The following is a 27,256-nucleotide window of genomic DNA, read 5'->3' on the forward strand; positions in this document are numbered from 1 at the left end:
GTTGAGGTGGTGGCTCGGCAGGAGAAGACGGCACAGCAAATGCGGACGACTATAATCCGTTATACACGGATGACGACAACAACGACAGTGTGTTGTCTCCTCACCTGTGGTGGGGGGGAGGGGTATACTCTCGGCCCTCTGGTCTCCCTCCCACATGTATGAACACCCATCAATTGGCTGAAAACATCTCGGTCGATACGCGCCCCTCCGTGTTTGCAGATTCCGCAGCGTTGTGCGATGCAATTGCCGAAATAAAGTCGCTGTATAAAAAAGAAAAACAGGAAAAAAGCGGTAGTGGCCACAACATCCCAATGGTGGCCAATATTCCTGCAAATTATTCAATTGGGATGACACTTAACAGCATCGCCCTCCTCCACTGTCAAAACTCATCAGGACCCAGCTCCTGACGAAAGAGTCTTGAGACATGTCGAGGCTTTCCTGGGTAAACAAGCGGAATACTAAGAATACGAATAATAAATATTGTGTTGCTAATTTACCAAATAGGACATTGCGTGTTTGCGCTGTACCAGTCTATGCCAAGTCAGGAAATGTGACGTGCATGACTTGCATGCGGTCTGTTGGCCAGGGCTGCTCATTTATTTTACAGAGTATACATATTTTATAGCATGTACATCCATCGGCTGACCTCCGGAAGGCTACGCTATCACAAGCTTAGCACATATTAAAATGGAAAGTGTTCCATATTTAAAATAAATAAATAACAAATGAATTAATGTGTCGACAAATGGCAACTGTTGCGGAGGTGCTCGCACGCGCAGGCATAGATAAATAACGCTCGGGTTTGGAATTATTGTGATGAATGTTTAGAATGAAAGGATATTTTTAATAAAATCATCCCATGGGGCGAGCTTGCATACTTTATTCAGAGAAAAAAAATGTTGAATCATGCTCTATGTGCAGTTAAAATATCAAGATATAAAAAAAAACTTTCCAGTATTTAAAAATAAGTCGTACTTGTTTTTAATTGGCATTAAAAAATCGTGCAATGGTCAAATACAATTGTTTTAATGTGTAATAGTTTATTCTAGATGCACGAAGTAATTTTTATTATTATTCATTAGTCTTATTATAATAAATGAAAACATACTTTTATGATTTGAGATTAAAAAATTACACAACAGTCAAGTCAAGAACTATTTATGCGAGATAATATACTGCAGATGCATATGCAGCTTTCAGTTATGGATTTATATTTCTGTCAACTCACGATCATTATTTCGGATACATTTTCACGTGATCAAATTTTCACCATTTCATTTCCAAGTGGTTTACTGCAACACAAATTAACGTTTTGGCATCTTCTTCTCTCGACTGAAGGAATTTCCTTGGATTGAGGAATGTTCTGATAGTTATCAATATAATTTAAAAACAATCGTTCTTGAAAGTCAAAACTCGAAGTGATTTCCTGTTGAAATGACAGTACAGGTGGCTCCTCGTCTTCTGTTTACAGCCGTGAGCCAGTGGTGACATTTCAGCGTTCGTATGGCTAGGGCAAGCCTATCCATTGGATGATTGGCTTCCTCACAAAGCGGTTTATATTTTATCAACCCTGGAGGGATGATGGGTTGAGTCAACCCCCAAATAGAATGTTTAACTCACAAACGTCAGATTCCGAGCCATTTGCTCTATTGTTGAGCCACCAGGCAGGCCAATTGATTTAGACTGCTAGAATCACAGTACAGAATGACTAAACAGGAGGTGAATTTGGACATGAGCACACATTGACCCAGCCATGGATAATGTCCTAATTTATCATTCCTTTATTTGCTTGACATTTTATATATATATATATTTCCCTCTCTACAGCTTGAAAATAAATCACGCAAAATGACAACGACGACAACTGCACTTGAACCATCGCTTCCAAGCAAAGATCACCTCAATTAAGCACACCGAGGCACACGCACTTGCACAACACACTGCCCGATCATTATCACGCGACACACGAATAAATCGCACAAAGTGACAACGGCGACAGCAACTGCGCACACTGGAACCGGCGCGCATCTGCGCAAAAGATCACCTCAATTAAGCAGATCGGGGCCACGCGCGCTTGCGCAACACTGCCCGGATCCTTAACACCTGCGGGGTAGAGGAGTCCAGGTCCAGCCCAGCGATTCTGTTCAAGGATTCCTGGACACCGTGATGTCGTGGCCTGCTCTGTGACTCAAGGGAAGGGATTTGTGATTGACCCGATAAACCTTGGACTCGGAGGCAAACACGATGCAGTCCCGTGCAAAGGCATGCTCTCTTTAGGAGGCGACCGTAATACCTGTCAGCATGCCCTGCCACTGCAGGAAGGGCTTATATTTCAGTGTGTGGTCCTGAGCCAATTTGACCTGAGAGCAACGTAAAAGGAGTCTGGTGATGCAGCGTGCCTGCTGGAATTATTGCATTAATTCACTAATACAGTAGGCGCTGTCTTGACCTTGCCACTGTTAGGCATTTTTCATTAAATTGCCGAAAAAGCCAGCGCGGCTCGCCGTGTCACGTACGTGAACTGTGACAGCAGCAGCAGCAGAATCGGCGGTGAACACATCTCATCAAGAAAAACGTGAGCGCAGAGAGCGAGTGTTATTGGCAAGGTCATGCTATTAAAAATAGAAAGCTGATTTCACCACTGAATCCACAAACGTTTTTTTTTATCTCTCATAATTAAACTCCTTCATATTATACATTAAATCTTACGTAGTAATGAGCTTTTAATATTGTGGTTGTATTTATATTCCGTGACTAGCAATCAGCATGTCTTTTGGACTTGATCGTTGCAGCCAGCCAGCCAGCAAAACTTTTATCTTATATAGAGCCCTGCCCCTCTCCACTTTCTCTTGCTTTCCCTGTACTGTATATCCAAACATATCTCAATGTTATCACCTTGTCTCTGTTTCTAGCTGTGTTTCTATTCCTGTGTCCCATCTTCTTCCTCTCCCTCCCTCTCTATTCCTCTTCTACCTCCACCGTAACTCACCCACTTCCCTCCCGCCGATCTCACTCTACATTTCTTTCTCACCTCTCACCCTCGCTCTCGCTCTCCCAATTTCCGCCTCTCCCTTCCCTCTCTTGCCTCCCTCCCATGGCGTGCCACTTTCCATCACTCTCCCCTTTCCGTTTTGCTCGCTTTCTTTCCTCTCCATCTCACGCCCTTTCACTCTGTCCCCACCCCTCTACATTCCTCTCCATCTCTTCCTCCCTCCTCTATCTACTCTCCTCTGTCGCATTTGTGCAGAATCCACGCCTGTGGTGGATGGTGGGTGGGGCTGGAGGCCAGATATCAGAGCGATGCTCGAACCGGCACCAGCCAGCCAGGAATCCAGTCAGATAGCCAGGAATCCAAATAGCAGAACCTTTTTTTTCTTCAGATATAGTCTGACGCATTTGTTTTCTATTTCATTATCAATGGTCAGCCAAGTCAAATCTGTCTCCTTTATTGAACCAAGAGATTAAATAACCACATTGTGATGCACATCATTGCCTCTTTTACAAGGGTCACCTGGGGGTTGTGTGAAGGTATCTCAAGTACACAGACTATTTAAAAATTCATCTTCTTGGTTCTACCGGTAAAGTCACGTAGATGGGAAATAATAAAATAATAAAATAAAACATCATAAAATAACAACGCCAGGACACGGCTGCTTGCGTTGTGGCCGAAACGTCGTGAGAATTATTTTATGATGCTTTATTTTATTATTTTATTATTTCCCTTCTACGTGACTTTACCGAAAGAACCAAGAAGATGAATCCCTGCAGTCACGAAAGCTTTAAATCGAAATTTATTTTAAAATTATATAAAGCTTATTTGAACAAATTTAGATTAAATCGAATGCCAATTTAAATACAACATTGAATGTGGTTAAGTAGATGTGTTGTATTGCACTTTAAACATTTACATATAACAACAAAAATAATGTCAAATCTGGAAATGAAAATGACTTTTTTGGGCAAGTAGAGGCGATGGAGACATCACCAAACGTAATAAATTGACTATGTCGTGCTTCAGTATGGATGGCAGTGTACTTGTATGTGTACAGCCACTTTAAAATAAAATACAATAATAACCACACGACAGTATATGATGCAGGCGAGAGAATGAAGGCTAAAAGTTGACATTGCCTTTACAGGAGTGGCATGTCGGTTTGTGCGTGGGGTATGCTTGTTGTTTTGTGCGAGCACTTGCTTGACAGTTTAATAAATTGTTCCAGCGGGTAGCGTGAATGAGCTGTACATCATCATGAGGAAAGTAATTTCCTGGATTAAAATATCTAGAAGATGTGCAGTGTGATGGGAGTTTTCCTTAAAATATAGATATACATAACTTGAAGCTCAAATTTTTTTACACTAGAATTTCACGATCAATGAAAGCCAAAAACTCCAAATTCTTTATGAATTTGCATCTGCTTTATACAACCAATTATGCAAAAGAGTTGCCACTGTGTGATAGCCCTAAGACACAATCTGCACTGTAATTTATCCCAGGAAGAGATATTGTGCTGATTTAAATTTGAGAGCTTTGGACGTTTGAAAATTAATGCCAAACACTCACTAATGGAATTGGACACACATCCCATTGTAAGCCCCCTTCTGAAAAAGTTCTGCAACTCACGATGGCTTTGCCTGGGGAAAAAAAAGGACACAGTGACATGGCCATGAAATGTGCAGACGATGCAACTGCACCGAGGTCCACAGGCCAGAGGAGTTCGGGCACCGGGATACTTCGAAGGATGGAATTTGCACAGGGGAACCGCTTTCATTTCTTGCGCCACAGGCCCATACCAATCGCGCTACACCTTTTAAAGGGCGTCATCATCATCATCAACGATCAATCCACTGTTGAATGAAGGCCTCCTGAAGCCATCTGTCAGGGTTTTGCGATGTAACAATCTAGTTAAAGGGCATCATCATTAGAACAATCATCATTATCATCATCATCAATCGAGATGAATCGATGTGTTTGAGTTTGATGAATATGTCAATGTGGCTGCTTCATCACCACGCGCGTTCGACAGACGAGACGCCGATTGACGGTGTTTGCCCGTGGCTCGTTTTTCACGTTACAGTCACTTCCTGTTCAAACCGGGCTCGGGCACGACGCCGCTGTTCAGCAGCCCGGCACCCGGCTACCCGCTGACGTCCAGCGCCGCGTACTCTCCTCCAACGCGGCCCCTCCCGCGCGGCACCTTTCCGCGGGGGACCTTCACCTTCAAGCAGCCGTACCGCGTATGCAGCTGGCGCTGCGCTGCCCTGTCCGCCATTGCCGCTGCCGCACTGCTCACGATCCTGCTGGTGTACTTCATAGGTAGGCAATGCGGACACGCGCGGACACGCGCGGACACGCGCGGACACGCGCGGACACACGTGCACAGATGTGCAAAGACAATCGCCTCTTCTCCACTTTACAGCCAAGCCGCCCCAGGGCCGTGTTGTATGTACGTATGCATGTTGCACTTCTTCCACACCGTACGTAGCCAACCGTGCTAATCGGAGGTGCGAGGTGTGTTGAGCCAGACTGGCGCAGCACAGCTGTGGCCAAGCTGTTTGTCCATTGCGGAACCTGAGCAGTGCCGCTGACGTCACATGTGAAATGTATTAACCCCACCACTGGCCCCGCTTGGCCCAGAACCAAATTCAGTTGTAGAGAGTTTCACGGTTTGGTTTTGGCTTGGCTCAACAGATACCCAGTGGAAAACCACCTGCACCGTCAGGGCCCGGATGTACCGGTGATGATGGTGTTAAAGATCCCCATTGTAACTCACATAGACTGTTGAGAAAATTGCTGTTAGTAAGCACCTATTAAGACTGAAACAGCACGTGACAGGGCAATGTGGCCAGAACCACGCCTGACCACCATTGTCTCCCCATTGCTAATGGTGACACATTTCACCTCATGAAAAATAAGAATAGGATTTAACCTTTCTGGCAATAAAACAGGTGTTTAGATGTTCAAATACCAAATATAAACCTTTTGAAATGAATCATGTTTGCATTAACCACACGTACTTGTGGTGAACATGCAAACACACATGCTCTGATAACATTATGCATTGTTTTTTAAACTGATTGACCTACACCAGAGGCAGCCTCCTTTCATGGCCTAGTCTCACCAGTGTCAGACCAGAGAATGCCAAAAGGTTTATATTTGGTGATTGAACATCTTAACACCTGTTTTATTGGGTAAAACCTATGATTATTTTTCATACATTGATACTCTGAAAAAATGTCCCATGTTTAATTTCACCTCTACCTGGTACTTATTTTAGGCTGAGTTGAGCTAGGCCAGGCCCAGAATCCATTCACTTGCCACTGATGTTGGCTGTGGCCGGGATTCGAACTCAGGTCACTGGTGCACTAACCACAATTCCACCACTCCACACATACACACATATGTACATGAATACGCACTCGTGTAGTATGTCACTGCATTCTCTCCGATGTTACACAAATAGAGGTATTACTGCCACAAAAACCTTACGTCCAATTTTATAATAATAATAATAGTTATTTATTTATTTATTTGGATAAAGGCTCACTTAAGCCAGATTCTTTTTCAGGATTGTCTTGCATTCGAATGTATGGCGTCCTTCATTTACAAATATGTTTTTTTTTTATTTTAATTTTTGTTGTACACAAGAACAACGCAAAACATTGGGCGGCAAAAAATCAGCCGCCGCAAATATCCACCAGGCCTCGTGCACCCGTCGCGTCCTAGTTGACGAGGTGGGGTGGTGGACAGATTTCCCGGGGAGCAACTATTGTTTGGTTTCATGAGTCATTTGTAGTTCTGCTTTTGAAACGTCCCATGCTTTTGCAATTTTACTTGCGGTACTCAGATGCTTCACTGCCCATTCCATGCGAGGTTGTTCATGTGGATAATATTCCCCTTGGGTGGCCGCCCGAGGCAGCTGCACTGGCTCGGTTTGTGGGTGCATCAACTTGGGGACATCACAAGTCACATCCTGCACCTCCTTGGCACCGCACGGGCCGACTGTAGACGCCACACCAGGGGCCACACTGGCCGCCCTCACGTAGCCGAGTCGCCGCGCGCCGTCTCATCTTGGCGGCTCTCCTTCCTTCCCTCGATTTTGCCGTCCTGCTTTGTGACCCCGAGCACGCAGCAGTGGCGTTGCGACGGGCTGCTCGTGGCCGTTCGCCGTGACCCACGTCTCAACCGGTGCGCGGTGACGACACCGCCGGCCCGCCTTATAGATCCGCGCCTTGACAGCGATCGACGCGCCGCTCGAATGCCGAGCACCGAGGCGCTGCTTTGAAAAATGTGCGCTGTGCCAGCGAGGTCGGCCTCCTGTGCCACGAGCAAAGGCCGTTGTGTACTGGAAGATGAAGAGGCATAAATGGCCCCCGCTTTTCCATCATCCTTCTTCTTATACCTCCGCCCCGAGTCATAGCCCTTCATCTCGGTGTCTTCCTGTCCACATGCCAGTGACTGAACACTGCGAGCCCGCTGTCTCTTCCCCCCCACACCCCCAAGCATCCTCCACGTGCCACCGGCATGCCGCGGTTTCCAGCTGCGTCCTGACCCTCCGGTGCAGATTCTTTGTCGTCGCGTCGTACGATGCGGCGACGGATACGAAGGGAAAGAGAAGAGACAAATCGCGGCCCCCGGTCGAACACGAGCAGTCTGCAGGGGAGCGAGCGAGCGAGCGAGCGTCACCCGCGGCTTGCGGCACGCGCGCTTGAGCTGCTTGCGCCCCTCTCGTTCCGCGCGCGCGCACGAAAGATGACGGTCTCGTACGCCGGCCGCGGCTCGCACGAGCATGCGGGCGAGGGCGCAAGATGCAGCGGGGGGGGGGGGGGGCGACGACGTTCGACGCGCTTGTGAGGCTGCCTCATTGGTCCACCGGGGGTGGGGTCCGGAACAAATGCAATTCCGTTGGATGGACGCGGGAGGATAAAGCCAAGAAAAGCCCGAATTCGGCATCTGCAGACAAGAGTGTGATCTCGTCCATTCGTGAAGGATTGTTCGGCTCACTCAACAACCAGCATGTCTGTTATGTGGCCGCCTGGCCATCTGTTGTTTATTTAATGCTTGTGTTGCTCGGGTCTCTGACACAATAATGCCGAATGTTTCCCCGGGGGGGGGGGGTGGGGAGCGGAGAGATAGCCCATTATTCCATGCTCTGCACTTTGTGATCTCCTTTCTTGAATAATCACAGGACAAGGCTCATCCTCGCCTCCCCTATCCCAGCGGATGGGTCGTACAGTTTTCGCAGGATTGTGCGGTTTGCGAGTGATTGTTTGTGTCTTCTAAATAGCATTACTTTTAGTGTGATAATGCACTGTCCAAACAGCTTAGTGTTTGTTGTGAGGCACGTGAAAATTTCAGTCGGTTACTTTTTTTTTCCCGTGCATTGTGCAAAGAAGTCTCATGATTGAATATTACTTTAATTCATAATACATGCCTGCAACTGTGTGGGGTTTTTTTGATCTTCACAAAATAGAAATTCATGAATAGCTGATACGGTTTCCTTTAAAGGGGGCTTTTTTTTTTTGCTTGGAGCCTTGCTAATCAGTCGGCAGCGTTATTAGTCTGTCATTTACGATTTGAACTATTGCTTTATAAATGGTTAAATATGCTGAATTATTAAACACCAGAATCTCTAAAGTCTGCTCTTTAAAAAAAAATACAAAGTGCTGAAACCTAACCACCCCCACCTCCCCAATTACCCTCTGTCATGGTATGAAGCTGATGGCCAGTCTAGCTGTGATTGCCGTGAAAAATGGTAGGGTCCTCCCGAGACGTAAATCAGCTAAATTTGGAGACAAAGAGTTATAAAATATTAAGGGCAGTCCCTGTAACCGTAGTTGGATTTAGGGAATTTATATCAGACACAGTGACTCCAGCCAATCAATACATGAGCGTTATCCGCTTACAGCCAGGGATCCGCCACACAACATGGGCCGACACAGCGTCCACACACACACACACAGTAGCCTCCACCACACACACACACACCTCCTCCACACACCACACACCTCCTCCACACACACACACGCCTCCTCCACACACACACACACACACCTCCTACACTACACACACACACCTCCTCCACCCACCACACACACGCCTCCTCTACACACCACACACAGTAGCCTCCACTACACACACACACCTCCTCCACACCACACACACCTCCTCCACTACACACACAGTAACCTCCTCCACACAGCACACACACCTCCTCCACACACACACACCTCCACCACACACACACACACAGTAACCTCCACCACACACCACACACACCTCCTCCACAAACCTCCTCCACACACCACACACAGTAGAATCCACCATACACCACACACACCTCCTCCACACACCACACACACCTCCTCCACACACACACACCTCCTCCACACACACACACCTCCACCACACACAGGAGCCTCCACTACACACACTAGCCTCTTCTACTCGCCACACATACATAGGGGTCATCCATTTAGTACGAACGCATGGAGGGGGGAGGCGGGTTAACCCAAATGTGTACGCTTGCGTATGGGGGGCCTACTGACAATGTACGCATAGGAAATGGGGGGGGGGGGGTGAAGCCTCAATAATAATGTGTCTACATTGGCCTTGAAATTAGTTAGATAGTCCGGCGGTGGACTATCTGCTTAAACACGTTCATATTATTACTCCTTGATGGTTTCTGCGTGGAATAAATATTGGCCATTCTATAGGATTCGGGGGGGGGGGGGGCGCGTCAGGCGTACTTACGCAGGTGGTGGGGGGGGGTGTAAAAAGTCCGCGTGCATACTGGGAGGGGGAGAGGGGTCAAGTTTTGACAGATTTTTGCGTACCTACTAAATGGATGGCCCCATCCAGTAGCCTCCACCAACAACAACAACCGTCATTCGCCACTAAGTGGGACTTTGTCCAGATCTTTCAAGAATATACGAGCTCCTCACAGCCTGGTTAAACCCAAGATGAATCGTAGGCAGGCCAGCCTAAATGTTTATAACCGGCGAAGATGTTCCATTAAGGGGGTCCACATTGCGCAAGCGTAGAGAAGGGCGGGAATGACTGTGGCCGAGAAGACCTGAAGCTTCGTGCGGAGCGACAGACCAGGTAGCTTCCACATAGCGTTACGCAACCGATGAAAAGATAATGCCGCTCAACTGATTCGGAGTGAGACCTCTGCTATCAAACCGGAGCCGGTCATGAGCACACTGCCCAGGTCTAGGACACTCTCCAATCTCTCCGCAACTGCCCTATCACCAATTGGGAGTTGTGGGGGTGGAGTGTCGCTTTTTCTCCACCCGCCTGAATACCTCCTCTGTCAGACATGGTCTTTGGAGAGGATTGGACCGTGTACCCAAAGCAACCATTGCAGCTGCATGAGCCACTTTCCTAAACCTCGCCCATTTACCCTCGACATCAGGAGGAGTGGGGAATGATGCCAACCCCAGCCGCAGGCGATGATGAAATTCTCGCTTGCAAATTTAATCAGCTAGCTGAGACCATGCCACTATGGGTTTGAATGGGGTCCTGGGTGTACACTCACCACAATATAAATTGACCCTCCCCCCACGGCACTGCTCACCACAGCGTTGTCGTCCGGCACCACGAGGAGGTGGGGGGGGGGGTTTTGCCGGACACACACACACACCAGTCTTCACACACACACACACCAATCTCCACACACTCACACCATCCTCCTCCACACACCACGCACACACCCCACACACGCACTCGCCTCAACTTATTCATTTTATTTGAGAATTAAAATGTAAAGACGTTCTTGTTACAATTGGAAAAGGCTACTGAATCTCTGTTCTGCCACACTTGGAGTAATTCCTGATTATAAGCGTGTTGGTCACGAGCGTTTAAAGTTCCGTTTCAACTTCGGTTGAAAAGGCACTAATTCATCAGCTCTGTCCGTCCATCCATCTGCAACGCCGGATCGCAGTATGTCTCGCAAAAAAGATGGCCCAATGTAAATTAAATTTGAGTCGAAAGTTACGTTGCCACGAGGCGCTTACCCTCGAGAAGAAAACCAGCCACATTGATCAATTTGTTCCCCAAAACTTTGGCGATAAACAACCATCGTTAAATGGATGTGCCTCTTCTGCCTGCCGTTGGCAACGCCTAATCTATATCGGCTGCACCGTCGTATACTTGGAGGCAGTTGGATTTGTGTTAATAATCGTGATATACCAGCTCCTCTTTCAAATGCACTTTACACTGGCCACACTCGATGTGCTGTGACAGTGTTCAACTATTTTTGTGTTACCCTTCGGGCAGTGAATTCATTTAATTGTTTGAGCATCTCACTCACAGGGCATGAAATGAATGTCCATTGTTTCATTGTATCTAATCAAATAGCATTGATTCCCGATGCATTCCCTGTGTCATGCTCGGAGAGTGTACATTGACCATGAAGAGTCATTTGCCTCAGACAGTTGAGTGTGCTCTGTTTCTTCACCCATTCTCAAACAGCTTTAATAGAAATCTCATGAACGCAAGCGTGGAACAAATCTGTCGGAACTTGATCGTTCTCGGCCATAACGTTGAGCATTTCATTCTGCATGCCCAGAGGGAGCTTCTTCGGCAAACGTTCAGAACAACATCGTCAATCCAGCATTGGATGGACAATAAATGCTGGAAATTGTAAACAAAAATGACATAGTATTTTAAAAAAACAATACGAACAATTTGCTTAGCTTGATTTCTGCAAGTAGTTGCGGTCTGCAGCCTAATCTTTGGGTTAAGAGCTGGCTGTTCGTCCACCTGCTGCCCGAACGCCCCAGCAGCAGTTGTATCGCACCACCTCCTGATATCACCATTTCTCTGGAGCCCCTAATTATAAGAGACGCCTTCACTCGCAATGTGGGGGGGCAGCTCCTGAAGTGGGTGGGTGGGTGGGAGAGGAAACGCACTCATTGCAACTTGTGACAGGAGTTGAGCGAAAGGGCACGGGGCCATGTGCATGTTTCCCTTCACGACGCACGGGACACAACGTCCAGGTTGGATTGGGCGGCTCGACCAATCAAATTGGCACGAGCGCTCGGGCCCAATATTAACTGTCCGCATTGCGCGCGCGATAAAATGCAATATAAGGTCCGAGCAAAATGCGAAACCGCTGAAGCGTGTTTGCTGGGATATGTGTACAGTGCAGTGTTGTTGTGTTTTTATTAACGGTAATACATCACGACGAGTTGTCTTTGTTTGTTTAAGTATCAGCAATTTGCCTGTAAATAAATTGCCGAGATTGTGCCCGATCTCTTCAGATCTCGTCAGATCTCAGAAGCCAAAGCTGACTTTGAGCCTGGATAGGGTCTGGTTGAGTAACGTCCATACCGAATACCTACAACGGGTGCTGTGGGCTTTTGCTGGGCTATATTGTCAGCAGAGGGCAGTGGCAGAAAGATCCTATACTTAACACGGAGGCTTTCTCGACCAATATCATCCAAAATAGAGGGGTTTTTTGGGGTTAGATGGTGTAAAGATATAAATGTGTCGTTAAACCCGCCACCACCCGACACAGCCAACTAGTAAGGTTTGTCACGTAAGCAGAACGTAACCAATTCGTCACTAGTACAGCACACCGGTGTGTTGGAGAGCCAAGCCATAACATTTACAATCTGAGTACGACGTTTCGTCAGTAATGGCTGTGTCGGGTGGTGGCTGGTTTAACGCCGCATATATTTACGCGATTCAACCCAAAAAATAACTCTTATGAAATCCTATGCTGTACTGCATTCTGCTCTGACATCTATGCTCCCCGCCTTCGCTAAACCTTCACTGACCCGCATGGCGAACGTACGCTCCAATTACGCTCATGAACGACACAGCATGGATAAGCCCTCATCCAGCAGCGGATTGACAAAACGGGCTGTACATGTAACATAAATCGTTTTTTCATGTTCCCCAGGACATTTTTGTTCAATATTGTACACATATTTCGGCAGTACGTTTTAATTCACGCTGGTTTTTTTTACGTGCCTTTATCATATTTTTCTTTATTCCTTTTTAGTCATGTTGGTGACCCAGGTCACTGGCAAATTACATTATCCTGATTTTCTTGACATCCTCACCAGGTTCTACAAAGATAAACTAAACTAAACTGTTGCTTAATGGGTTATAATTGCAAGAATATATGAAGAAATGTACAATAAAAACTGAAATTGTTTAAGTGTCAGCAAACCGAAAAACTCGTGACTGGATAACGGAGCTCAAAGCTACTGGTTATTTTGCAATTCCCATTTATCCAGTACTCAGGGAGTTGTGGAGGGACGAGAGTGTAGACAAAGATCTGCTCATGCGTAATTGCCCTGAAATGTTGATCACTTCCTTAACGAGGCATGTGGTTGGATGTAATGAGACACCCTCGCGCGGTATGAAAATCAGAGCCATTTCTCAGCAAACGAGAAGGAAATTACCAAATGGTTCCATGTCAAGGAAGAGAGAGACATGAAGAAATCCCGCATCCAAAATTAATAACTTTTTTAACTTTTAACAAAAATATAATGAGTAATTTATATGTAAGTAGGCTAATTTCGTGTAAATAATGTATTCCTTAATAAATTATGAAAATTAGATGTTTTAAAAATGTATAAATGCATAAGTAAGACTTACAATACGGCATTTTAAATGTCTAGGGGTCAAATTAAACTGTTTAACATTCTGATCGTATCCTCAAAGGAATATACAGGCCAACAAGATGTATGTATGATTTAAAAAAAGAAATTCTATTTGAGTTTTGCTTCATGTGGTATACGCAGCATATACAAACACGGATTCACAGTTTATTTTAAAATATTGAAAGTGAAAATCTTGTTCATAGTTTACAAATGCAAGCGTGTTCACCCTTTGCTTGTTGTGAAAATTGACAGGGCCCTTGGACCCTGAGACAGAAAATGACACACGAGATCAAAAGTGCGCAGAGAGGCAATGAGCGATGATGCATGTTTGGAATTGCACCAAGATATGGAAAAAAGGAACACATTGATCAGGGAACAAATGCAAATCGGAGATATCATATTGACCGTGAAGAAAGCAAGCGGGGCTCTGGCGAGGCACATTGAGCCAGACTGGGTGATGGCCGTCGGGATGAGGCTGCTGACGGAGTGGCAGCCGAAGAAGAGAATGCGCCCGAGATAGTGACCACCGGTGGAGATGGAGCAATGAGAATGTATGCACGTGTACGTGTGTATGTTGAACGCGGCAAATAACACGGCAACATTTCTTGATACATCCGTTTCTCATATGGGTTGTTCCACGTGTTGTTTAGCACGGTGTAATGTGCCTTTCGTACGTACGTAAGTTGAACTTCTTTCGCACCGTACGTAGCCAACCAACCGTGATAATTAGAGGTCCGGGGGGTAAGGACATCAAAACGAAACGCACAAAGAGCAGCTCTAAAGAAATGAGCTTTAGTTCCACTTGCAGGATGGAGATGGATTTTGGCGTCGTAGGACCATGAGGGATGGTGGTTGCGTGGAGAAGCCTTAATCCATCAATGGATAAAACATGGCTGTTGATGATGATGATGATCCATGGAGTATTGTGATCTTGGCCATATGAAACCTATTAATCAAGACGCGTTTTTTCTGCTCACAATATTGTCAACAAAGGTAAAATCTTGCTTTGAAGGTAACACATTGCAGGATAGGTAGGCACCTACGTAGAAAAGCAGACCTTGCGCTTATCCTTGTGTATCCAGCATAGTGTCATAGTTATGACGACAGAATAACGTACGACGTGCCTTTAAGTTGTTCGTGACTAATTGTCAATTAATTTTCTTGGCATTATGTTGGGAACCCGCATGGCTTGTGCGTCTCATATGGATTCATCTTAGCTTTTGGTTGTATTTCTGTGCTCTCTCCAGAGTATCGACGTAATGTGCCACAGGGCATGTCTTAAAAAAATATATACACCAGCATGCCATATCGCACCTACATCCACACATTTCAGATAAAATATTTTTAAAGGGGGGCCGTGTCATTGCATTTTCTCGGCAACGCACGGGATATCTGCGGCAAGCTGGACGCGTTATCAGCACCAACATCAGTGGTAGATCTTCTATTTCGTCATGGTCTGTACCCACAGCACTTAATGGTAAAAGGGAGATATTTTTGGACATTAATGGCGCACTCTTGTCTGTATCATACCCTCCTATATTGAAATATCAGATAAGCCGAGTGAGAACAGGGAGAATTATAACACCAGGAGATTGCAACGTAGCGATTGTCAAATATATTAACATGTCTTGATTCCCGTCGGTACACGAGGTATTTGACATTTATTATATTGAAATTTAAATGCAGGCAAGTTTCAGATTTTGAAGGTTGGCTGTGACAAAGGGAAACGATGTTGTTTTAAATATATATATAAATAATGCCTTGGTGCTATTTAACATTCAATTGGTAATTCACCATAAATAACCTGGGCTAAAATGTGTCAACAGCATATTGACTAACCAATGGTTGGTTGGTCGATAGGTAGCCTTCATTCATAACCAGATGAAAGGCTGTTGAGACTAGGGAACAGCTGTATCACGCGAGATCTGGTTCACAACAGAAATGGAGTACAAGCGATTAAGAAGGTCAAAAACAGCAGTACGCTGCATAAAAAAAAAAACATTACCAACGTAAAAAAATGTTACCAACATAAAAAAAAACACTCATTGGTGAGTTCGCCGAAATCTACAATGGGCCAACCTTCTTCCCAAATCTTTACTCCTTCATCATGAGCGCGATCAGAACTCGGCAATCGGCGTCGCATAGCGAGCGCTCACGTCGCTGTGTACACCCACAGCTGTGACTATTTTGGTCCTGCCAATTGTCATGCCCACGGCGAAATTCGCACGCCTCAACGCCCTATCTCGCGCTAACATGCTGGGCATCCTCCAGCTCTGGCTGGCAGCAGCCGGAGGTTGGTAAATAAAAGCTCTGACGAACGGATCTTTGTGCCTCTGTCAGCCCTCACCGGTTCTCTCCCAACAACAAATGATCCGTATTTACTGACACGTTTACCGTGGCTTAATTGTGGTCTTTCTCATTGTTTACGGATTTCTGGCGGTTTCCTGGAAAGGTGCTCTGTAAATCCACGCGATGCCGCTTAATCGTTAAACGTGTTTTTTGAGGCAGGCTTTGGGGCGTTTTTTTTTGTTTAAATGACAATGGAGGATAAGCATTGTACAGGAAAATATCGGCATTGCAATAACGACACTCGCGGTGCTTTTCGCATTCCAGGCGTGGTTTGCTTCCTGCCCGTCGGTCCTGTGGGAACGTTGGAATGATCGCATCTTAGTCAAGACTACTTTGTGGCAAAGTCTGCAGTGGGTTGTTTTGTTGTCCAATGACCTTAGCTCTTAAGTATATTTACTTAATCAACGATGTGACCGTATATTTTTTTATGGCATGGAGCTCTGGGGGGGTGCCGTGTTATGAAGAGCGTCGTATGGAAGCAAAATGTCTCGTCGTTTATGTTAAATACGTTTTTTGGCCATCTTGTGCTTGCTCTGCAAAAGCAATTGGTTTAAATACAACACATTGCAGTTGCAGAAAGTCGTCCACGGCAATCCACATCAGGAGAATGTGTACATTGCACCCAGCGTCGCCGTCTATAATTGCGGGAATTGGCTAAACACAATTCAGCGTTGGCCAGTGAAGCCGCACGGCCACACTTGCAGGCAGATCGCACCCCGAGCCCAATCGCGTGCCCTGTGATAGATTAGCGTGAAAGAGCACGCCACGCTCGCCGCGCACGTCAAAGCAACAGCTTCCGCGAATCGTTCGTGGGCATTCGACGTCACATCTAAGGATTTTCTTTCTCCCTAACAAACAGACTGTGCAGGCCCGAAACTTTTTTTTTAAGAGTAGCCACCTTCCCTGACTCTTCCTCCATGTTGTCTCCACTGTTCACGCCCAAGGTGGTGGTCTCCCGATTGCCACAGTTCTACTGCTGTCTCTTTGCCAGCGACAATGAGAGGAAACTGCAGTCTACTCCAGAGGCTACCATATACGGCTCCCCGATGGGTTTTCGGTTTGTGCCGTGCGTTATTTAGCATGATGTCCGACGATGTATGTTTGTTGTTTGGGTTAGTTCACGTTGCAGTTTCTTGCCAAAACTCTTGTCAATAACACTCTACACCACCCCAGCGAAATTGTGACATTTGTTTGCACGTGCCAATGTTTATTGATCACATTCTGAGCAATTAAGCTCCAGACTGGTGCCGTAGGACTTTTAACATCTGAATTTGCCATCAAAATACGATGGCATTTTGATGAAACAATGTATGTTTTTATAAAAATATACCATATACCATTGGTTGCCTATTTGCAGCATTTGATGTGGGTTATGATATTAGCTTTCAAAGTATGAGTTTTGGGTAACATTGCGTTGGATTTGGTGAATCCTTCAAGTGATTAAAGTCAAGTTCACAATCAGAATCTTCATTTATCCTGCAAAAATCCGATGAGCTATGAAGCTCTTTCTTTTTTTTACTACAGATGTCCAGTTCAATCCAGATCGGGTTATCTAGCAGTGCAGTGCACGGCTTCACGGCTGCGAGCCAGTTTGGGCGAGGAGCACCGGAGATCGTAACAACTCCGTGGTTTAGCTTTTGCGTAGGTTTTTTGACCATTGCGCCGAATCGCTCTGCGATGTGTTTGGGTTTGTGCCGCGTGTTTTGTTCCGCAGCATTGCGCGACATTTCGCTCCGTGTGCTGGAAACCAGTTGCCGCGGGAAGCTTCCCAGCGCGTCGGAGAAAGACATTCGTACGCGGTGCTTGACAACGCGTGCAACAGCCCATAAATCTGACGTATCAAGACATTTTGCCGTGTTTATTCATTCATTGATATGCTCCTGGAGAGGTCCTATTGTGTATGCACGCACAGTGCGGGTAGCTACGAAACACCGGCGGGTCCCCCCCGCTCTTCATAGTTCCTCGTCGGATCCTCTGCAAGAGGGGCAGCTTGTGGATGATGATATCCTGCAGATGACAATGGGTGTCGATGATGATAATCTACTTCTTATTCTGAGGCCCCGTGACCGCACGGGAGTTTTTGCCGCTCAGATTTTCTTCCTCCGTGAACGTTTATTCTGTGCCAGTTCTGTCATCACATTCACAGTGCTCGTACCTCGTTCCACCTCATCACTCCACCTCGCCCTGCACCTGTGACACATCTCCATTGCCCCAAAAACAAATTGTGGGTGTTCATGCTAATTATTAAAATAATTTCTAGGCAAGAATAGCGTATTTTTATATACATTAAGAAATGAATTCATTGTTGCTTTCAGGAGTCATTGTTGTCTGCTGGCTAATAGATTGTGTAAAACTATTTACGTAATGGAACACAAACAAGTTGCTTCCTTGCGATTTGTGTGCTGTCAGCAAGGTTTGCTTGCTGGTATGATTATATTTTATTCCACATTGTACATAGAGAAAACGCAGCTTTGTCGAATATACATACACACACGTGTGTGTCAGTTTGTCAAAGGGGGGAGCGGTAGTGTAGCGGTTAGCGCGCTGCGTGACAAACACGGTGATCCGAGTTCAATTCCCGCTCAAGGCCAACACCAGTGACGATTATCTAGGTCGACTCAGCCTCAAATGAGTACCTAGTGTGGTGTGTAAACATCGCTACGAGGGAGACAAAGGGGGTCGGGCGTGGTGCTGGCCACCCAACCCCTCGTGTGCTGTGCCGGCCTTCATAGGTGCTCGCTATCAGCACCTGCCCCAACAGTCTGTTTAGGCTATACGGGGATCTTTTTTGTTTGTTTGTCAAAGGACCACCAGTGCTACTGTCACATGGAGTATGCATTGCATCCATTGATCATTCTGCTGCCAGATGAAGGCCTCCCCATGCTGTGTCAGTCAAGGGGGTGGTTTAACCATCCTTCACCATGCTGGTGAAGGATGCATTCCATGAGGAGTTCAGATACTACCACTCAAGTTAGCCATGGCCGGGTAATTGAATTCAGGTCGCCGGATTCACAGTGGTGAGTGCAATAACCACTGCACCACTGCTGCATCTGCCGCTGTACACGCCTTCCGTGATTAAATGGTTTAATGTGGGGTTTATGTTCCCGGTGCTGTTGCTGCCGAAGCCATGGATAAGTACTCTTTCTTAAATCCCCCTCCATCTCTGTCCACCCATGTATCTCTAAATAGGTGCACGTTGAGTCAATTGTCAGGTCGTGTATGGTGGCGTAAAGTGTGGGTCCTACCTCTTCTTGCAGGAGGGGTCTGTCCAGTGTGGAACAAGGGTCCAAAAATAACCTCTTGAGAAGGGTTTCTCCGGAGAGCTTCCTCTTGCGGAGATCCTTCCACTAGCAGGGGCATGAGAAAGCCCTTTCAGGGCTGCACCTTTACATTCTCTAATACTCCAGTGGATGTTTAGCAGAGTGGGGGGTGTGGGGGGCTGCGTCGTAGTCGAGGTATGTATGTCTGTTGAACGTCTTTCGTCATCCTAAGTAGCTAACCGTGCTAATCGGAGGTGCGAAGTGATTCGTAAGACTTGATATTTTCAGTGAGGTTATTTAAAAGCGCTTCGCCGATGTTGACTTCTATTATTGTATTTCTGCGATCTTACACATTCACAATTATTGAGGGCAAGAAAATCATATTTAAATGCTTTCAGTCTCATAATGCAAGCGATAATGCGTTGTTTTGCATGTTAAAGAAAACATTTTGGAACGCTCGAAACTAAAATTACATCATAAACATTACTTGCTGTGATAATAAAAAATAATAAACGTGAGTGTGCGAGAAATACTAATCAATGTGACTGCATTCATATTTATTTTATTTCCCCGTGCTTAGATCTGCCTTTCATGCTCTCATTTTGGATGACGTAAAATTAGTTATTAATGACATTCAGCACGACCATAAATAGGCAAATTAGCTGCTAAATTAGCAGTTGACCTTTCGTGTTGCAGTGGGTTTTCATTGTGCTTTTAATTACCCGTAAGCCTCTGTGAAGTTCCTTGACCTATTTTGCATAACACACACATCGTGTGCGGATTAGTTCACATTTGAACAAAAACATGTTTGGCAGTGAAACCATCACTTGGCAATTTTCAGATGAGCTATGGGGATGAGCTCCCCTCCATATGGGACTTTCCATACGATGATATATTTATTTTCCCCATTGTATGATTATTTTTTAATCCGCTCACTCTGGAGGGATACTAGATATGTGTGTGGTCGGCTGACTGTAATGGTCTCATGGTTAATTGAATGACTGGAAGAGGAACGGGTAATGGCTATGCGTAGAAGTTTTTGCCAAACTTAAGAGCGGACTGAATGCTGCTGTGACAGTTGCTTTAGTGTGTATACTCAGTTATTAGACAAATTATGACAAACCAATTAGCTTTGAATTAATTATTATCAAAAAAAATAAGTGCACCCTATTCCCACTTAATTGGAAAATGCCCTTTGGAAGTCATGCACGAGCTAATATTGCAAGCAGAATATTAAAGCCTGTGCAGTGGTATTGCCTGTAAATATCCCTTAACTCTTGTGCATTTCAACTTGAAGTGCATTGCAGACTACAGCTTGCCACAATATTGCCATCAACATAAACTCCACTCTATTCTTTTTTTTGCAAAGGGTTGTGGCTTGCATGTGGATGTTTGGCAATAATGTGGAAGACACCGAGATTCATGGTAGGGGGTACTGAAAACAATTGGCAACGGTGCTCGCGAGTGAGGAAAGGCAGGCATTGTAGCTTGGCTCAAGTTTGTCTTTGCAGACCTATTTTTTTTCTTTTAATACAGAGTATAAAATGAGAACGTATAACACACTCCCACTGGCACAAACCCCAGCGAAGAGCACTTATTATGTGGATGGCTATTCAATGCCGTGCTTGGCATGGCAAATTGCCAATGAATAGCTATAACCCAACCATGATAGGCTGGCTCCACAAGGGTATCTGAAGCTGGCTCAGGGCCAAGCAGGGCCAAGCAGATCCAAGCAGGGCCAGGGGTTGGGCTAATGATGCACATTTGATCGTGCGTAACGTTGGTCAGACTCGTACACAGCATTGCTGGGTCATCTACCTGCGTCTGGACTCATTCATTGCATGGTGCCGTCAGTGGCGCAGACTTGGGTTCTGGAGCGGAAAAAACAACAAGTCACCTCTTGAGCTGCTGCCAGGCTTGGCTCTACAATACGGCTGTGGCACGGCTCAGTTGTGCGATGGAAAAAGAGGTATTGGTCTCTCAATTTGTCGATGTGAAGTTAACCCTCCTATCTGTAGGCGACTTTTCTATGCAGAAGCTCACCTGTTCAATCTTACTTGACACATTCTCACTTTGCATAGAGGCCTGTGGGCATGCTGAATTCTCAGCTTGTTGGATTAAAAAAAAGTGGAGCATTACATATTTATGCAGTATTTTTCTCTCTTCTTCCCAAGCTCCAGGGAAGTCTTTTTTCAAACAATAAAATGTACCCTTTTTGGTGGATCAGATCGATAACATATTTATTGGCTAGCCGAATGCAAAGGGAACAGTCTACCCTCGAGCTACAACTGATTTAATTTTTCAACTTTGTAAATCAGTATAAAATGCGTCCCACATTTATCTGATGTTTCCAGTTCAATTCAAGAATTTTAAAAGTTAATGAAGCAGCATGCATGCTGTAGGCATTTCAACTTGACTTTCTGCAGCTGGTTCATTATTCAGGGCAACTGATACATCTACTGCCTCACTCTACCCTGTGCTCTTCGAAGAACTTCATGCATTGCTGATGGCCTGGAAAAAAAAAGTTTTCTGCACACAGCCATGCATTCACTTTCTTATTTATATATTTATTTGGTCTTCCCGTAAACAAATAACATGGTACCAGAGGTTGAGTCAAGGGAATAATGGTTACAATACATGAGAAATTAGATCATATATTCCCAGAGTGGCCATCTGATAAAGAGACGGAGGGACATTTTAGGAAGGATGTGGACGATTAGACACGTGCACTTGAAAGCAGTGGAGGAGGCGGGGAGATGGGTAGGGTAAAATAATGATAATTGTGGGTCTTCAGCTCACCTGGCAACATGGTGGAGTGAAAGAAAGACGATGATTTACCCTGAGCCTCTTCTTTGGTGTTCTAAGACCTCTTCTACATTAAATTGTTTCATGTTTTTGTGCTTCTTTGTGCAAGTCATTGTTTGCTTGTCGGGTGAAGCGTATTAACGGCCTTGCCAGACACGACATGGTCACAAGTGTGGACACTTTTGTACAGAGACGTCGTAGAATAAACTCGCTCAATACAGCGAACCTCTCGTCGTCCATTACAGGTTTGCAATTGATTGAGCATTTCACCAGTCAAGACTGGAGTAGCGCGGTAAGAGTAGGAAGAAGAAGAGAAATAAAACCTGCGACAAGAAAAACAACCAGGAAAACGCGGCGATCACCGCGCTCCCTGTGATGCTTTCTTCCTTCTCCCCTTTCACTCCCACCGATCAGTGGCTCCCACAGCTCATTGCGTGCCACTGCACACACCGAGTGTCTGCGTCCGACGTGAGTTGAAGCGTTGGGTACAAGGACTCACGTGCAAGCTGCAGGTGTCCTTCAGATACGCAGCACAAATCCATTACATGCAGCTGCTTGCAGATCAGGAATGAGCCCTCGCCAGGATTAGAAAGGCATGATTTAATGTGCGGTAAATGGTGATACATTTAAATGTTTACGCGTGTGCCCAATTGGTAATTTTGACGTCTGGAATGTTTCATGGGGTTTTTTTCGTTCAGTCAAAGTTGGTGACCACTGCTTAAAATATAACTCTGGTGCTGAGTTAATCCATGAATTCCGATTATATGGCCAAATGTAAATGGATGTATTTTTTGCCTCCACCTTTCTTAAGAATATTTTGCTTAAATACCCAATTGTGGCGATTGGAATGCCAGTGGAGAAAATGTGTGGGTACGGAGTCTTTAGACAGAGCACCAACGTGAACCAGCTTCGTCAGCTGAACCTTCGGGCTTTGCCCTCGACAATGTACATTTCATTGTTGTTCCTTGTGCTGGCCAATAGTTACATTCGGTTTTGGTGCATCTGTGATAGGCTCATTTAATGGCCTGTCTTCCCCAGGTTGTTAACATCGCCAATTGAAAAACCCAAATGTAACAACATTTGGAGCTCTTTCAAATAAAGAAAACTGGGATAGGAGTGGATGCGTAGTGGTTTGCGCGTTGATTTATCAATTCAGCAATGTGAGTTCCTTAAATTCCCAGCCTCAGCTAACAGCAGCGGCTAGCGATATCTGACCCAGGTCCCTTTGACCAACCAGCACTGACCAGCACGGTGATGTATGGTCAAACAACCCCCTACGATTGGCATGTTAGAGACGAACATTGCGAGCACGGTATATTCTGGACAATAGCTCAGACGAAGAATACACGACTGCACGTTGTTGTTGTGTATCACTTTTTAGTACCTCCGCAATATGAAAACAATGGGAAACAGTTTATTTAACTTTGGGACCCAATGTATTTCCTGCTATAAAGACAGGAGGGGAAAATAAAACATGTACGCAATGTTTCTCGATGGTTAATGGCTCTTATCGTTGTTTTTATTTTTTTATTTTTTGTCAATGTCCTCAGAGGTAATGTGACAGGTCAAGCACCTCGGATGCACCTTATGGTTAAATTGCAGCTACTTGTTTCTCAGGGGACCGTTTTTTTTTCAGGACACACGAAATTTTTCCACGAGACAAAAAGCAGCCTTAACAAAAACGCGTCAATTGTCCTCTCGGCGTGACCCTGCAAGTCAAATATTTCCCGAATTGTTGCGGTGTAAAAAAAAAAAAACTCCCTTAAAAATTCCATTAATTTTATTGAGAAAATTAAATAACCTTGCGGGTTCTTTTGCGGCATTGTCATTGGGAAAACGTTATCATTCCGAATATGCCCTCATTACTTTGAGTTATGCAAATAATTAAATTTGTCTGTCAATTTATGTCAGCCCAGGCTCGCGATGCTTTGACGTTTCATCTCTTGAGAAGAATTTCTCCAAGTGTATCGTGCGTGATTGTGTATTCAGAAATGCGTTCATTTGTTGCATGGTAATTAATTGATTTGCACGAGCGGTGTTTTTTTGCTTGTTGAGATGCATGAATATTGGCTCTGCTGGGAACAATGGAGGCATATACTCAAGTGCCTTCACGTGACACGGCACATGCAAGATGCATTCGTGGGCGTGGCGTATACATTTCTCCGTATTATGGCAACGTTCAATATTACCAAAGACCACATCGCTTCCAGATTCTTCCATGAAACCGCTAATAATGCCGTAATAATTGCATGCAAGTTCCCATTATAAGGTCTGGACATTCAGCACATTTTTTTCCTGATTGATTTTCTTTTGCATGCAAAATATAGGTATTCTATCAAAGCTGAGCTTTAAAAAAATCCTTAGCCTTTTTTGAACTTGTGCTATTTTCTTAATTTCCTGACGGCTGTATTGATATTATAGCCATTCGGAATGCCATGAATTTAAACTTGCTTCAGCAAATACAAAGGTCAATGCAAAATGGTAAATGAGTGTGTGCATCGGTTTACGTAGCTATTTGAGAGCAATTCCTTTTTTGTTGCGGAGAGGGGTTTGTTACACTTAGAATTGTCACGGTGTAAGGGGCTGTGTATTGATAACGTGATTTCTGTTTTGAAAGCATTTTTCCATAATTTTGCACGTCTCAAGAAATTTCATTCCAGTGTTGGGCGACCGGAGCTCGAAGACCCCGGCACGGCTAACATCCGTTACATGCCACCCTTCACCAACCCGCACTGATCAGTGTGGTGAAGTATGGAAAAAAAAAATGATCGGGATGACCTGGAGAATTCTTCACCCATTCGATGCATTCATTTATTTCAATGGTGCATTACAGATTATTTTCTTTTCATTTATACATATTACCCTTTTTATTTTATCAGACATTGAATTTACTATAAAATTAGGAGCTTATGATGAAACACCATGCACCAGCAGCATGGGTTAGTGGGTGACTGAAAAGCCACAATTCAATCGCCATCGTTTCACAATTACTTGATTAATGCCGCTGTGAAAGGTCGTCCGATTTTTGTGCATGCAAACTATTGCGCAGTCTGATGGAACATTGCCCACTTGCCCCCAATGATTTGTAGTGGGCATAGCTGCTGAATGTGCCATTCCTCAGATGGAAAATTAAGTCTACCTGCTCCCTGGCATCACAGAGCGCGACTCTCTTAGCTCAGTTAAATCCTCTCTGTGCCAACATTGTAAAAGGTAAGGTTTGAGCTTATTTGATTTGTTACACGGATGGTCGCGTTGAGCCAGTTTCCCCGGCTATCTTACACGGGAGATCCGTGGTGCGTGAGCACAGCAGCAACGGACACAAAAGACAAAAACATGAATATTGCAGAGAACGAGTGCAGGGTCCTTGACGAATGTAGCGCAACAAACAAGAAAAAGTTGTTAACGTTCTCGAACGAAACACGCGCGGAAAAAAAAGGCACATATATAATGTGAGAGCAAAGAGGTGCCTGACAAAACGTAGATGTGTGCGCGTGCAAGTCGCCTCTATAGTCTCGTCTATTGCAAACAGCACTGCTGGCAGAAAGGCCTCCACTCTAGGTTGCTCTTGAGAGCCCCTCGGGACAGGAGATGTAGTAATAATAATAATAATAGTTGAATTTGTAACGCGCGCAAATTTGCAGACGTAGTGGCCGCAACTCAGAGGCGCGGAGCCAAGCTCAGAGTCGCTCGAAAGCGTGGTTGTAGAGGTGAGTTGTTAAGTCTCGCTTGAAGGAGGCGATTGAGGCGATGCTGCGAATGTGCAGAGGGATATCGTTCCAGACTGTTGGGGCTGCCACCGAGAAGCGGCGCATAGACATGACCATCCTGGATTTTGGTATCAAGAGGAGGTCGTCTTGGAAGACAGACTGGTGGCCCTGCACATACTGAAGGAGGAGGCTGCAAAGTGGCTCTGTGGCTATGTGCACGCCGACGTCCGCTCAAAGAACATTGATTTATTCATCATCTGTATATATATTTCGAAAATTGTACCTGGTGTTTTGACTGTGGGAAGTCGCGTGAAATAGCATTCGATAATTAATTAAATAAAGACCCACGACACGTGACCTGCCAATCAACTAACCGATGTCTACCCATTTATGCTGGAGCGGGGGGGGGAATTCAAGAAACTTGTACCATTGCTTCAACTGCCGTGCCCGCAGATGCATGTCCAGCACGCAAACCATTAACACGGTGGCAGTATTCACCAACACGGTGGCTGAACTAACCACTAATAAAGTCAAAAAGTAATACAGTGATTGAAAAAATGGAATGAGTGCTCGAGCGTTCAATATGAGTTGCCCCTGCCAAATGTGAAGCAAATATACGTCACCGCTCTCTGAGTTGTGTGCTAGTGTAGTGTGAATTGTGGTGGTGGTGGTGGTGCAGTCAAAACATTCACTCTGGCATTAAGACAATTCACACAGACCTGCACAAAGTGCAAACCAACCAGCCTCTGAATAATAATAATTGCAATAATAAAATAAAATAAATCCTGCAACCGCACAGTATTGCTCTTTCTGCATAATGCATACAAGTGCTGGTCTTAAGGCAGGAGTGGCCTAGTAATTAATGCAGGGGTACGAAACGCATGCGTTGTTTGGGTGCACATTGATGTGGACGCCCCATACAGAATGCTAATGAGGCACTTGCCGTGAGACCTGCATCCAAGTTTCTTGCCACCAAACGGCCGAAGCTCCTGAGCTGTTTCTGCCAACGCGGCAATTCCAAAATCTGGACAGCGGACCCGCTCAGCCCTGGCCCCGCACGTGCCTCCCACGTGACAACGGATTTCGTTAGCACCAACCTTCCCGTAGTAATAATTCTCGTCGGGTAGGCGGTCACCTCCTGTGGAACATATATCATGGGAAGAAAACATATTTCGCGATAACAGTCGAGGAGGAAACTGCACGTGAACGTCTCGTCTTGAGTGGTGTGTTATTACTGGGAAATAACAATGCCCCGCGGAAGACTTATTTACGAAATAGGTTTTACCCTTTAAACCTATTCTTATTTTGTCATACTTTGATACTGGCAAAAAGGTCCCAAGACTTATTTATTTCACTGGACAGCACCTATCTTAAAGAGCGGATGGTCCTGGGAAAACTGGGACAGGTGACAACCCTATATGCAGTTGCCTGTGAAAGTGTGTGCGCGCGTAATGTGCGTGTTTGGGGAGCGGTGGTGTAGCGGTTAGCGCGCCGCGCTATGAATCCGGCGACCCGAGT

The 27,256-nt window shown here is 45.3% G+C and overlaps 1 protein-coding gene across 4 annotated transcripts in view; it reads left to right on the top strand.

The window, feature by feature from the left end:
* LOC144732291 (teneurin-3-like) overlaps positions 1–27,256 on the top strand; it is a 417,468-nt gene that overhangs the window by 278,251 nt on the left and 111,961 nt on the right. For all 4 annotated transcript variants that reach the window (XM_078613736.1, XM_078613738.1, XM_078613737.1 and 1 more), the window contains one exon: positions 5,076–5,314. In XM_078613736.1, the coding sequence (XP_078469862.1) occupies positions 5,076–5,314 (239 nt within the window). The remainder of the gene's footprint in view (positions 1–5,075; positions 5,315–27,256) is intronic.

This window comes from Lampetra planeri, chromosome 42, assembly GCF_965212315.1.
Source record: "Lampetra planeri chromosome 42, kcLamPlan1.2.h2, whole genome shotgun sequence".
In the NCBI taxonomy this organism is placed as follows: Eukaryota; Metazoa; Chordata; class Hyperoartia; order Petromyzontiformes; family Petromyzontidae; genus Lampetra; species Lampetra planeri.